Source organism: Panthera uncia, chromosome C2 (assembly GCF_023721935.1).
Source record: "Panthera uncia isolate 11264 chromosome C2, Puncia_PCG_1.0, whole genome shotgun sequence".
In the NCBI taxonomy this organism is placed as follows: domain Eukaryota; kingdom Metazoa; phylum Chordata; class Mammalia; order Carnivora; family Felidae; genus Panthera; species Panthera uncia.
The window spans coordinates 80,449,147-80,462,166 of record NC_064810.1 but is presented as its reverse complement, the minus strand read 5'-3'; the positions used below and the strand labels follow the sequence as shown (position 1 = coordinate 80,462,166).

At 39.2% G+C, this 13,020-nt stretch overlaps 1 protein-coding gene across 4 annotated transcripts in view; it reads left to right on the top strand.

Moving 5' to 3' along the window:
• Nucleotides 1–13,020, top strand: part of VPS8 (VPS8 subunit of CORVET complex) — a 249,831-nt gene that overhangs the window by 222,699 nt on the left and 14,112 nt on the right. The window contains exon 47 of one of the 4 annotated variants that reach the window (XM_049628450.1): nt 12,186–12,266. The exons of the other annotated variants lie outside the window; for them this stretch is intronic. Coding sequence (XP_049484407.1) covers nt 12,186–12,266 — 81 coding nt within the window. The remainder of the gene's footprint in view (nt 1–12,185; nt 12,267–13,020) is intronic. 4 annotated transcript variants of the gene reach the window in all.

Sequence of the window (13,020 nt, the reverse complement as noted above, 5' to 3'; positions counted from 1 at the left end):
GTGGAGTGTGGGTGGGAAAATGGAGCCCCAACACTCCTTGACTATGCTTGCCTAATTGGTCTCAGCAGCATGTAGCTAAAGGCAGGATGAGAAGTGCTAAAGTCCAAAGCCGTCCAGCTAGGAGCTTGGGAGAGAAGGAGCCTGTGTTCTTGACTGCAACACTCTGCAGTAGAGTCTCTACCTCATTAAGCTGAGGTGGGAGGAGGGAGAGGTCTTGTTTCAGAAACCACACACTCCACTTTCTTACTGAATTTACATAGATTTTTTTTTTTAATTTTTTTTTTTTAACGTTTATTTATTTTTGAGACAGAGAGAGACAGAGGATGAACGGGGGAGGGGCAGAGAGAGAGGGAGACACAGAATCGGAAGCAGGCTCCGAGCCATCAGCCCAGAGCCCGACGCGGGGCTCGAACTCACGGACCGCGAGATCGTGACCTGAGCCGAAGTCGGATGCTTAACCGACTGAGCCACCCAGGCGCCCCATAGATTTTTTTTTTGAAGGAGTTATTTCTTCATTTGCTATTTGCCCCTAGGACAATTTCCAAGGTCTATAAATGGTTGATTTGGGATGGATGGACGGATGGGTGGATGGATAGATAGATAGATAGATAGACAGACAGACAGACAGACAGACAGACAGTAGCTAGCTAGCTAGCGTCAGTGCTGAAAAGGTCATCAGAGTATCTCATACTGCCATGCTAGTAGGAGTTGATCTCTTTCTTCATCCATTTCTAGCAAGCAGTGTCCTGCATCTGATTGAAAACCACCTCCTGGGCCACCTGGGTGGCTCAGTCAGTTAAGCATTAGACTCTTGATTGTGGCTCAAGTCATGATCATGCCGTTTATAAGAATGAGCCCCATGTCTGGCTCTGCCAGAATGGAGCCTGCTTGGGTTCTCTCTCTCCCTCTCTCTCTCTGCTCCTCCTCTGCTCTAAATAAACAAACAAACAAACAAACTTGAAAAAAAAAAAGAAGAAAAAGAAAACCACATCCTAAGGCAGGACGTTCCATCTTTGAAAGTTCTTCCTTATTCTGGGTGACACCTTGCTACCCTTTGATCCTGGCCCTGCCTCTAGAAGCCATCAAAAAGATGTCTAAGTCCTTTTTTAGATAGCAACCATCCCAGTGCTTTATGTAATTGAAATCATGACTCCCCAACCCCTAGTCTTCTCCTGTCAAGGCACAACATTCATAGTTCTGTTCCTTACTCACCTCTACCCTGTCATACCTCATCTCCAGCCATCACCAACGTGCTTCAGGAGGTCAATTTAGAGCAGAATGAGATCATCACTTTCCTCATTCTAGGCTCTATGAATGAAACCAGAAGCATATTAGCTTTTTTAGCAGCCATTATATTGATCGCAAACTCCTGAATCTGTTCACACATGGTACTGATCCCATCCTATGTAACTCCTGTTGGTTTGTAGAGCCAAGTGCAAGACTCTTATTGTTTCAGTTTATCCCTTTGGGGATCACGTGTTTTCATTCCATGTCACTGATAAAATATTTGTATAAAACAAAGCCAAGGGTAGAGACCTAGATAGTATTATTTATTAGTCACCATGCTATGTTAAGAGTTAATGGGTGTGATTTTTCTGCTTCTAATATGACACTCCATCATGAACAGTTGACAAGATTGTTTTCACTGAATGGAGTCAGATCATAAGAGTTTCTTTTCTCCCAATGGGATTGTATTTGAGACTGTGTCCGGGCCAATGGTGGTTCTTTACTCCATCTTTGTACCCTCTCAGTGTATGGAAGTGAACTCCCTTATCAAAAGAAATAATGTCATCATGTCCACCATCTCCTTGGAATTTTGGACCCTACTGAAGTTAAGAGTATTGATCGAGTTACAAATGGGCCTTTCCCTTCCAACAGTGTTTCCAGATGAAGCTTTTAGGAATTTCCTACAATACGTGGCAGGTGTCTTTTTTTCTCTTCAGTATATTTGACAGAGCAACTAACAGCCTATTATCTTGCATTAAAACAACTCAGTAGGCCATTCTTAATTGCACTGTGCTGAATGATCATCCATTTGTAAAGGTCATAGAATCCAGACAGCAGAGCTTTGCAGAGTTTGAGCTGCTCTAATGTATGTGTTGTTCTTGAGTGTCCGATAGACTGTTACCATAGAATATAGCTTTCTGTCTGGACTGCTGTTCTGAATCAATGAATGTGCCATCCCTGAGAGCTTATACTCCTTTCATGTAATATCAGAACACGGGTTGAGTATGTTCAAGAAACAGTGAGAAATCGTTGGTTAAAGTAGAAGGAAAGGAAAAGATGCAGATGAAATGTAAGCTGGTCCTTACTACAGTCTGTTCTATCAAAAGCCACTGCCCTGGGTCTTTTGTGTTTTGTTGTTTTCTGCACTTATTCTAGGGGCATTCTAGTTGCAATTACATTGGCTCTTCCCCTGTGCCATAAATAAGCCATAGCTCCCTGTTTTGTAGTGAAATATCTACTAATGGTAGATATTATTTCAGATACAGCATATTTTTAAAAGGAGAGACTCCTTTCTATATGCTTAAGTCACATCACTTTTTCATTTATTGACTCAGTTTATATGGCACTAAATGGGACAGTCCATGTCTGTCTCTGGCAACTTCATAGCAATATAAAATAAAATTATACAGAAATGTCTTTGCATTCCTTGGAAGAAAGAAATTCTCCAGTTACAGTGCCCTCTGTCTGCATTCACTGAGCTCCCAGAGGCTTTCTATGCTTCCCAGTTACCTCCACAGTGTCTTCATCCCCAGTCAGTGTGTACCTCCACTGTTCCAAAAGTCTTCATCGACCCCACAGTCTCTGTCTTCTGGGGCTCCAGTTCATTCTCCACCTCTTTTAATGCTTGGAAAACTTCAGTGGTGCCCCATCGCTAACAAAGTTAAGTCTAAATTGATTTAGATTGACAGCGTCAGCTTTTGATGCAACACCAGCCCACATATCTTAATCTTCTTTTCTTTCTTCTTTAATCAAAGGAAATTTCTCATGGTTTCCTAAACATAACCAATACCATGTCCATATATCTACTCTTCCTTGCCTTTTCATAATCTGGTATGTCCTTCCTTCTCTCCCCTCTTAGGTAGTACTTTGTTTTTAGCCTCCAGTTCAAGTTCTGCTTCATTCATTCAAAAAATATGTATTGGGGGTGCCCAATCAGTTGAGCACCCAACTCTTCATTTCAACTTAGGTCATGATCCCAGGGTTGTGGGTTCAAGCCCTGTGTTGGGCTCTCTGCTGAGCATGGAGCCTGCTTAAGATTCTTTCTCTCTCCCCCTCTGCCCCTCTCCCCTGCTCCCGCTCGTGTTCCAGCTCTCTCTCTCTCTCCCTCTCTAAAAAAGCAAAACAAAAAACCAAAAAATATGTATTGGGCACTTACTATGTAGCAAGCATGGGTCTAAGTGCCAGGGATCCTGTAGGAAACAAGACCAGTCTCTGCCTTCACAGAGCTCCCATTCTGGTGGCAGGGGGTAGATATTAAACAAATGAAGATATGATATGATATGATATGATATGATATGATATGATATGAAGATATGAAGGTATCTCAGATTTTGATAAGGCTATGGAAGAAAAGCATGATGAGGGAGATGAAAAGGATATTGCTGTTTTATACAGAGTGGTCATGGAATGTTGATAGGTCATATTTTCTGTCTAAAAACTGTGAAGTTACAGTCGATGTGAACATGAGAGGAAAGAGCATTCCAAGCAGAAGGAACAGCAAATGCAGAGGTCTTGAAGCAGGAGAATTCCTGGTGTGTCCCAGGAATAATGGGCCACTGTGCATGGGCACGCAGCCTGGTGGGTGTGGTGGTGAACACTCTTGGAGGTTCTCGTCATCCTTGTTTTCTAGTTCACTGAGAGAATAGAAATCTGTGGAAATAATTGAGAATGTAGAGGGGGGGTGAGAAATGTTGGAGGTTTGAAGAGAGAGGTCAAGATATGAACTAAGCACCTGGCATAGTGGTGGAGTGCGTAGACTAGGGAAGTCTCAGGCCACTTGCATTTCAGAGTCGTGAATTAAATGGCTTTGAACCGATCCCCTCCTACTCTGAATTCTTGCAGCAGTCATTGCCCGTTCTTCATTTGGCACTTGGCGTGCACTTTCTTCTATTACAGGTTTGGTGTCTGGACTAAGTTTCTAACTTGTGATTTGTTGTTTTTCGTAAATGTTATACCTCACCTGGCTCCTCTGCTGCTTTAGGCAGCTTTCAATATGCACACAGCAGAAAAGGACAAAAATGAACAGTTGAAGGTGTCAAAAAAATAATGAAAATATATCTGAGTAGAATTCAGTAATAGCTTAATGTATTTGGGGAGGAGGAATCTTGAATGAAACTTTGTGAAATATCCAATACCTAAAACACATTTTATTGAAATTGGAAAATCTTCACAGCATTCCTGTAACATTACAGTGAAACCCACATTTGCATTGCCTCAATTTTTGCCCCTCACATTCACCTTGATTCCCAGGGAAAATGTTTTATATGTACTCAGGATAGTGATTCCTTACAATTTACACTGTCGTGTCAGAAATATTTGGTAAGGACTACAGTGGTTGCCATGAAACTTACTGAGAAGAGCATGTGCAGAGGCCTGTGTGCTGGGAGTAAATGTCTGGCACAGTTTACTCACAGGCCCCTAGGAGTCCTGGACAGGCACTATAGGACCCAAGAATCTCCTGAGCCAAAGTGCAAGTTCATCCCACAAAGGGATCTGTAAGGACTTTCCTCCTCGAGAAGTTTTTATTGATTGTTACTTGAAAAATGTCCATGATGATCACATTGTATATTTTTTTCTTTCAGCTCATGTTAAAATGCTGTTCCACTGTCTCATGATTTGCATTGTTTCTAATAAGTCATTGGCGGTAATTCTTACTGTTACCTTCTTTTGGTTGCAATGACACCTTCTTTTCCCATCTTTCAGGAGAATGAGAAGTTCTCCTTCCCTTCGCTGCTGGGAGTTTTAGCAACTGATAGCTATCAGCTCTTCCTTCTCTAGGAATTGTCCTCAGCTAAAGACATCTACCTTGCCAACAATGACAGCCTCTCTGCCTGAGAGCAGCCAGCATCTGATGACTAGTCATTGAAGACTTAAAAAAGGCAGAACCCCCTTAATTAATTAATGCAGGATAGTTCTTCAAGGCCATCTTAGCTCCAGAGCTCTCCTTGGGATCACCTGAGGGCCTCTGTGGTAATCGCATCGCAATAGAACTTCTCCCTATGCCTAGTTCTGCTTCCTTTACTTCTCCGTAGGTTTCCATTCCAAGTAAGTAAGAACTTACCCACCAGTAAGTTCTGGCACACAGATCTCCACTTCAGAGTCTTTTTTCCAGGGAAGCCAACCAATAACACCTTGTGTGTTTATAATGCATCTTTTTCCCCATCTTTTGTATCTTTTGTATTTTTTGCTTTGTCTTTTGTTTTCATCAGTGGTATGACTAGGTGTGGTTTTGTGTTCTTTCTTGGTGTTCATTAAATATATTGGATCTGTATGTTTATGATTTTCATCAGATTTGGAAAACAGTTGGCTGCTATTTCTTTGAATATGTTTTCTGCCCCAAGATCTCTTTTTCTCAACCTGTAATTACATGTATGTTAGTGTAATGTTCCACAGGTCATTGACACTTTTTTCATTATTTTTACCTTATTTTTTGTCTGCTTAAATTGAATAGTTTCTGTTGTCTTCAGATTCACAGATCTTCTCTTCTGCATTATCAAATCTGCTGTCTAGATCATCTGCTCAGTTTTTCATATTACATATTACACTTGTCTTTCTATAATTTCCATTTTATTATTTTGTCTTCCTTCACTTATGGTTTAACTTACTTTTTTTTTCTAGCCTCCTAAGGTGGAGACTTAGGTCATTAATATTAAGCCTTTCTTGTTACCCAATATGAAATTTTTAAGCTATAAATTTCTATGTAAGCACTACTTTAGCTCCATCCAACAAATTTTGCTAATGTTGTATTTTCATTAGAACTCACCTTGAAGTATTTTCTAATTTACTTTGTGATTTATTTCTCTCACTTATTGGTTACTTAATTTCTAATATTTGAGGCGTCTTTGGATATCTTGTTAAGAATTTCTACTTTAATTCTGTTGCGGTCAGAGAGCGTGCCCTGTATGATATAATTCTTTGGAAAGTCACTGAGACTTTTTTATGGGCAAGCATACATTCTACCTAACTGAACATTATTTGTGCACTTGAAACAAACTGTAATATGCAGTTGTTGGGTATAATTCCTGTAAATGTTAAGTGAAGGCAGTTGTTAGTATTACTCAGATCTTCTGTATGCTTATTGGTGTTTTTTTTTTTATCTAGTTATCTTATTAACTACTGACTGAGAATGTTAAAAATCTCCAACTATGACTATTGATTTGTCTGTCTTTAGTTCTTCCTTACCTCTAGTAATACTCCTTGTATCAAAATCTATTCTCTGTACATAAGCCATTCAAGCTTTCATGTGATCATGTTTTGATTATATATCTTTTTCCATCCTTTAGCTGTTTATTTTTGTTTTGGATTAAAGTGCATCTCTTGAAAACAGTATATAATTGGGTCTTGCTTTTTTTTTTTATTTTTTGAGAGAGAGAGAGAAAGCAAGAGAGAGTATGAACAGGGGAGGGGCAGAGGGAGAGGAAAAGAGAGAGAATCTCAAGCAGGCTTCATGCCTAATGTGGAGCCCAATGCAGGGCTCAATCTGTGACAACATGACCTGAGCCAAAATCAAAAGTCAGACACTTAACCAACTGAGCCACCCAGGCACCCCTATAAAACAGATATTTTAAATTCCTTGTTTGCTAATTCAGTACCTCTGTCCTCTCTGAGTCTGTTTTTATCAATTGCTTTCCTGGCTATAAATCATGTTTTCCTACTACACGTATCTAGAAACTTTTGATTGTGTGGTTGGCATTGTGAATGCAGTGTTGTTGAGCATCTGGATTTTGTTGTCTTCCTTCAGAGACTTCTGAGTTGTGTTCAGGCAGGTCTAGAATACCCCTGCATCTTGATGGTCTCATTGGATACCCAGAGTGTTTTTCAAGGTCCTTGCACTCTGCCTGGTTAGTATTCCCATATCTTCTAGGACTTTGCAACCTCTAGAATCTCCATTTAACTCATAGCTCTCTAGCACCTGTTCTCTGCAAGGCTTCTGGAGTCTTGCCCATATATGTGCAGTTGAGTATCAGGCCATAAACTTCAGAGGACTCCTACATAGATTTTTAGCTCAGCTCAATTTCAACTCAGCTTCCTCCTCTTCCAATTTACCTAATTCCTATCCCCAAACTCCTATTTCCTCAGCTCAGCAAGACTTCCATGGTCTCCTTAGGTTCTCCCTCCCTGTGCCACAATCCAGAAAGTGTCTCCAGATAGAATTCCAGGGAAATCATGGGACTCACTTTGAATGTTTCTCTTCTGTCAATGATTATAGTCCTTTTCCGCCTTTTGTCCAAAGTTAGAAAACAACAGGTATATGTATTTTGGCTGGTTTTATATTATTATGGGAGAGCTAGGCTAGTTCAGTACTGTTACTTTATAATGGCAAGATTTGGAAATCTCTGCAGTTTGGGGGGAGATTTTTAAGGTACAGTAAACAATAACTTAATTTATTAATTTCACTCAGTTTCCATATTATCACTCCACTTCCTGCCCTTTTCCTCCCAACAACCAAGTTCTACAGAGAGAAATGGTCCAAAAGCTTTTCTCTCTTTTCACCAGTGAATTGACATCTAAACTAGGTAGAGTACAACCACAGTGCATCAGTGCTCTTTTTTTTTTTTTTTTTGATTTGTAATTACATTGTGAACTTTTATTGGGTTTTGCTAATTTCAGGGTTAAATGTGCTTTTCCATATGATTCTATATTCCTCTTGTTAGGTAATCATTTTTTAGGTCTATCTAGTTAAGATAGGCAGGAATACTAGAACTGAAAATGTTCCAGCAATCATGGCTCTGATAGAAAATCATTAAGGACCCTGCCCTCAGAAGAGCTCTTTGTCATAATTGCTATCCCACAGTCACATCCATCAAGATAATTGTTCACCTTTCTTCTTAAGTAGGCAACAGTTAGATAATCAAAGGGTAGCAGGCCTTAATTACATATATGAAGTGAATGATTTCCCTGTTTCTCTCTTTTTTTTAAAAAAAGGTCAATGATAAGACAAAGGAGGATTTCTGATTAGCATTAGAAAAATGCCACTCCAAATGAAATATGACCTTTTGTAGCAATGTGGATGGAACTGGAGAGCGTTATGCTAAGTGAAATAAGTCATATAGAGAAAGTGTTTTCACTCTTATGTGGATCCTGAGAAACTTAACAGAAGACCATGGGGGAGGGGAAGAAAAAAAAAAGAGAGGGAGGGAGGCAAACCATAAGAGACTCTTAAAAACTGAGAACAAACTGAGGGTTGATGGGGGATGGGAGGGAGGGGAGGGTGGGTGATGGGTATTGAGGAGGGCACCTGTTGGGATGAGCACTGGGTGTTGTATGGAAACCAATTTGACAATAAATTTCATATTAAAAAAAAAAAAGGAAAAGAAAAATTCCACTCCACTAAGAATCTTTCTTTTAACTCACCATAAAAATAAACCTTACTAGACTTTTTTTATTTTTTAATTTTTTTAATTTTTTTAAAATTTTTTATTTATCATTAAAAAATTTATCAATTTTTTTATTGCCACATACTGGAAACTAGGTAAATATCCAAATATAGGAGATCAAATAAATAAATCATGGCCCATATACACAATGAAGTACTATATACAACTTAAAAAAAAAAAAAGGAAATAACATCTCTGTAACATAAAATTATTTTCAAGGTATATTGTTAAGTAAAAAAAAGCAAAACGCAAAAGAGTAGTATACTATGCTACCTTTTCTGTAAGAAAGAGGAAATAAAAATATGCATGTATATGCAAATTTCTTTAAAGAATAAACACAGGAAGGATAAGCCAAAAACATTTGACAGGCAATGAAACAGAGAGAAATCTTCTGCATTTCAGAAAGCTGGGGACTCAGCTTCTGAGAGATGTCTGAAAACTTGCCAATATTCAGATACTAAGCTCTCCAGACAAGAGAATCCTGACACCACCTCCAGTATATTTGAAGCCAATGGTGAAATGAAATTAACTAAGCAACAATAAAGCCCTTACTGGACTTTTTTTAGATCTTCCTCTGCTGACAAAAAGGAAAGACCACAGTACACCATGAAGCAAGAACCTGAGTTTGCACAGGACAGTTCTCTCAGGAAGGAAGGAGGTGGGGGTCCTAGCCCAGTTGTCAACCATTTTATTTCCCAGTATTGCCTTTTTTTATTTCTGCTTATAATGCTGCATCACACCGGGGGCAGCAACACCCAAGCAGTTCTTCTTTAATGTGTTTGGGAATTTGAGTTTCCCATGCCCGTGAGGCATTTAAACTAAGATGACCAAACTTTTGTAATAATTGTAATAATTATAATAATCCCTGTCAAGATAATTGACAGATTTTAATGAATTTGACCCAGGAGTGATACCAGTTATTTAAAGTTTAAAACTACATTCTGCAGTTGTCTAAAACTTTTTAAAAGTCCATTTTTTTTTAGGTATAATGAGATTTTCAGTTTTTGCCACGGCAGATTTCCCCAGGTTGTTGCCTTTTAAAGCACGTTAGGCAAGGAGTAGGCAAGCATGAACAGGTAGAATGTTCAGGTATCGGAGACTTTAAACCCAAGTGGGGACAATAATTTTTGTGAGGAAGCAAAAAGGATAGACAAGCCAAACAAAACTTATCACGTTCCTTTATTTAATGACGCAGCATGACATGGTGCTAGTGTTATGAGTCATTCCACCAAGGATCCTGATGGGTATTCAGGTAAATGCACTCCCAGCACACCGAGCAGCTGAGATGGTCCATGGGAAGTCCATAACACTTCATACATACATAGCACCTTACATTTGTCACCAACATGTGTATAGTGGGTTATAGGTCATCAGGAGGTAATTTAACATGCGCCTTACAAGCTGTAATTTTTGACATGTCTGAACCTCAGTTTCCTCACATTAGAGACAGTAAGGTCTACCTCATTGGGCTAATGTATGCATTAAACATGAAAGCAGCTAGAGTAAGGCCAGAGACTAAAGAGATGACAGAAAATGTATTTTCTCCATTTCCCCCTCCCCACTTTGATCCCTACAAGAGCCTCATGAGGTAGGCTATGCAGATATTTTCTCTGTTTTATAAACGAGATATTCTAACATCAGGGATATCAACACAACTAGTTAGTGTCAGAGCCAAGTTCAGAATTTCTTCTGTAATTGCAGAAAATGTTCATGAGTACCTAGTGTGTGTACAAAACTGCCTTCTCATTGTGTGTTGTGTGTGAGATCTGTCACTGAAGAATTTAGATTGTTTTTTTAAATTCCACTATAATTAACATACAGTGTTGTATTAGTTTCAAGTGAACAGTTCTATACATAGCATTCATCGTGATAAGTGTACTCTTAATCCCCTCACCTATTTCACCCCCTGCTCCCCAACCACTTCCCCTCTGGTAACCATCAGTTTGCTCTCTATAGCTAAGAGTCTGTTTTTTGGTTTGTCTCTCTTTTTCTTTGTCCATTTGTTTTGTTTCTTAAATTTCATATATGAGTGAAATCAGATGTTATTTGTCTTTCTCTGACTTCACTTAGCACTGTACCCACTAGATCCATCAGTGTTGCAAATGGCAAGATTTCATTCTTTTTTTATGGCTGGATATTATTCTGTTATATATACACACCATATCTTTATCCATTCATCTATCAGTGGGCACTTGGGTTGCTTCCATAATTTGGCTATTGTAAATAATACTGTGGTAAACATAGGGGTGCATATATCTTTTTCAACTAGTGTTTTTATATTCTTTGGGTAAATACCCAGCAGTGGATCATATGGTAATTCTATTTTTAATATTTTGAGGAACCTCCATACTTTTTTCCACAGTGGCTGCACCAGTTTGCATTCCCACAAGCAGTGCTCAAGGGTTCCCTTTTCTTCACATCCTCACCAATATTTGTTTCATGAGTTGTTTACTTCAGTGATTCTAATAGGTGTGAGGTGATCTCTCATTGTGGTTTTGATTTGCATTTCCCTGATGAGGAGTGTTGTTAAGCATCTTTTCATGTCTGTTGGCTCTCTGGATGTCTTCTTTGGAAAAATATTTGTTCGTGTCTTCTGTCCATTTTTTAATTATTTGAGGTTTTGTGTTGAGTTGTATAAATTCTTTATGTATTTTGGATACTAACCCTTTATCAGATATGTCATTTGCAGAGTCTTCTCCCACTCTGTAAGTTGTGTTTTAGTTTTGTTGATTATTTCCTTTGCTGTGCAGAAGGAAATTATTTGATGTAGTCCCAATAGCTTTTTGTTTGTTTGTTGGTTTCCCTTCCCTGAGAAGACCTATCTAGAAAAACATTGCTATGGTCAATATCAGAGAAATTACTGTCTGTCCTTTCTTCTAGGAATTTTATGGTTTCAGGCTCACATTTAGGTCTTTCATCCATTTTGATTTTGTTGTCGTGTATGGTGTAAGAAAGTGGTCCAGTTTCATTCTTTTGCATGTTGCTGTCCAGTTTTGTAAACACAATTTCTTGAAGAGAGTGTATTTTCCCCACTGCATATCCCTGCCTCCTTTGTCAGAGATTAACAGACCATATAATCATGGGTTTATTTCTTGGCTCTCTATTCTGTTTTACTGATCCCTGTATCTGTTTTTGTGCCAATACCATATTGTTTTGATTACTACAGCTTTGTAGATATACTACAAAAAATCTGGGATTGTGATGCCTCCAGTTTTGTTCTCCTTTTTAAAGACTGCTCTGGGGGTGGGGGATCTTTTCTGGTTCCATACAAATTTTAGGATAATTTGTTCTAAAAACTTAGCTTAGTTCTTGTCAGCTTTCACTGGTCTTCTGCAGCTTACTTCTCCAAAATGTATTTTTAAGCGTGACGCTAATCATTGTAGCTCATTTCATCAGCTGCTCTCCGTCCTGGTTCTTTTATTAAGACTTCGTAGGCCCAGTTTCCTTAACTAGAAAGCAGAATCATGAAAAATCCCAGAAAGAGGTCAGAGGCCATCAGTGTTTTAAGAGCATGGCATTGGCATATTGATCCCCAGTTGGTCCTACTCTGCCCCTGACATCACCTTTTGTGTCCCTTGAAAGGGACTGTCCCACCTCTTCCAGACTGATGCCAAGAGCAAGGCAAATGAAAGAAACTTCTGGAATTGGACTGCCCAAATTCAGGTGTGAGTTCCACCACCAACCACAGTGACCTCAGGCACAGCGCTGCACCCCAGGACCTTACTTGCTTTACCTGTAAAATAAGGATAAAGTACTGGCCTCATAGGGTTTTTGTGGTGATTAAGTGAGATAATACATGCACAGTATTTGGAACAGTGGCAGACAGTAGTCATTGCTCCATAACTTAGCTGCTGTAGTAGTGGTTATTGTTACTCCTTTCATATCCTAGCTGACTTAATCCAGCATTTTTTCGTACTGCTGAGAAGTCACTATGTTGTTTCTTTTTTTTATTGTTTTATTATTATTTTTTTTTTATTGTCATGCTGAGATCCAGCAGACCAGCAGGAGAGGGGCAGAGGGTGTGAGAGCGAGAATCCTAAGCAGCCTCCATGCTCAGCACAGAGCCTAAACACAGGGCTTAATCCATGACCTTGGGATTGTGACTTGAGCCAAAATCAAGAGTTGGGTACTCAACCAAATGAGCCACCCAGGCGCCCCTGTGTTGTTTCTCTTTAACTGTAGTATTAAAGGTTTTGGGTTTTTATGGGTATTTTCTAGTCAGATATTCATAATTTCCATCTCCCACCTGACGCACTCTCTGCCCGAGAGCTGCTCATTCTAGAGCAAGGTATGGTTACTACTCTATGTGAAATCTCCTTAAGAGAGATTCTGCCAGGTGTTTCCCTCCTCTCTCCATTCAGCTCAGCAACACATGTGCTTATTTTATTATTTCGTTACCTAGTTCATTATTAATTGT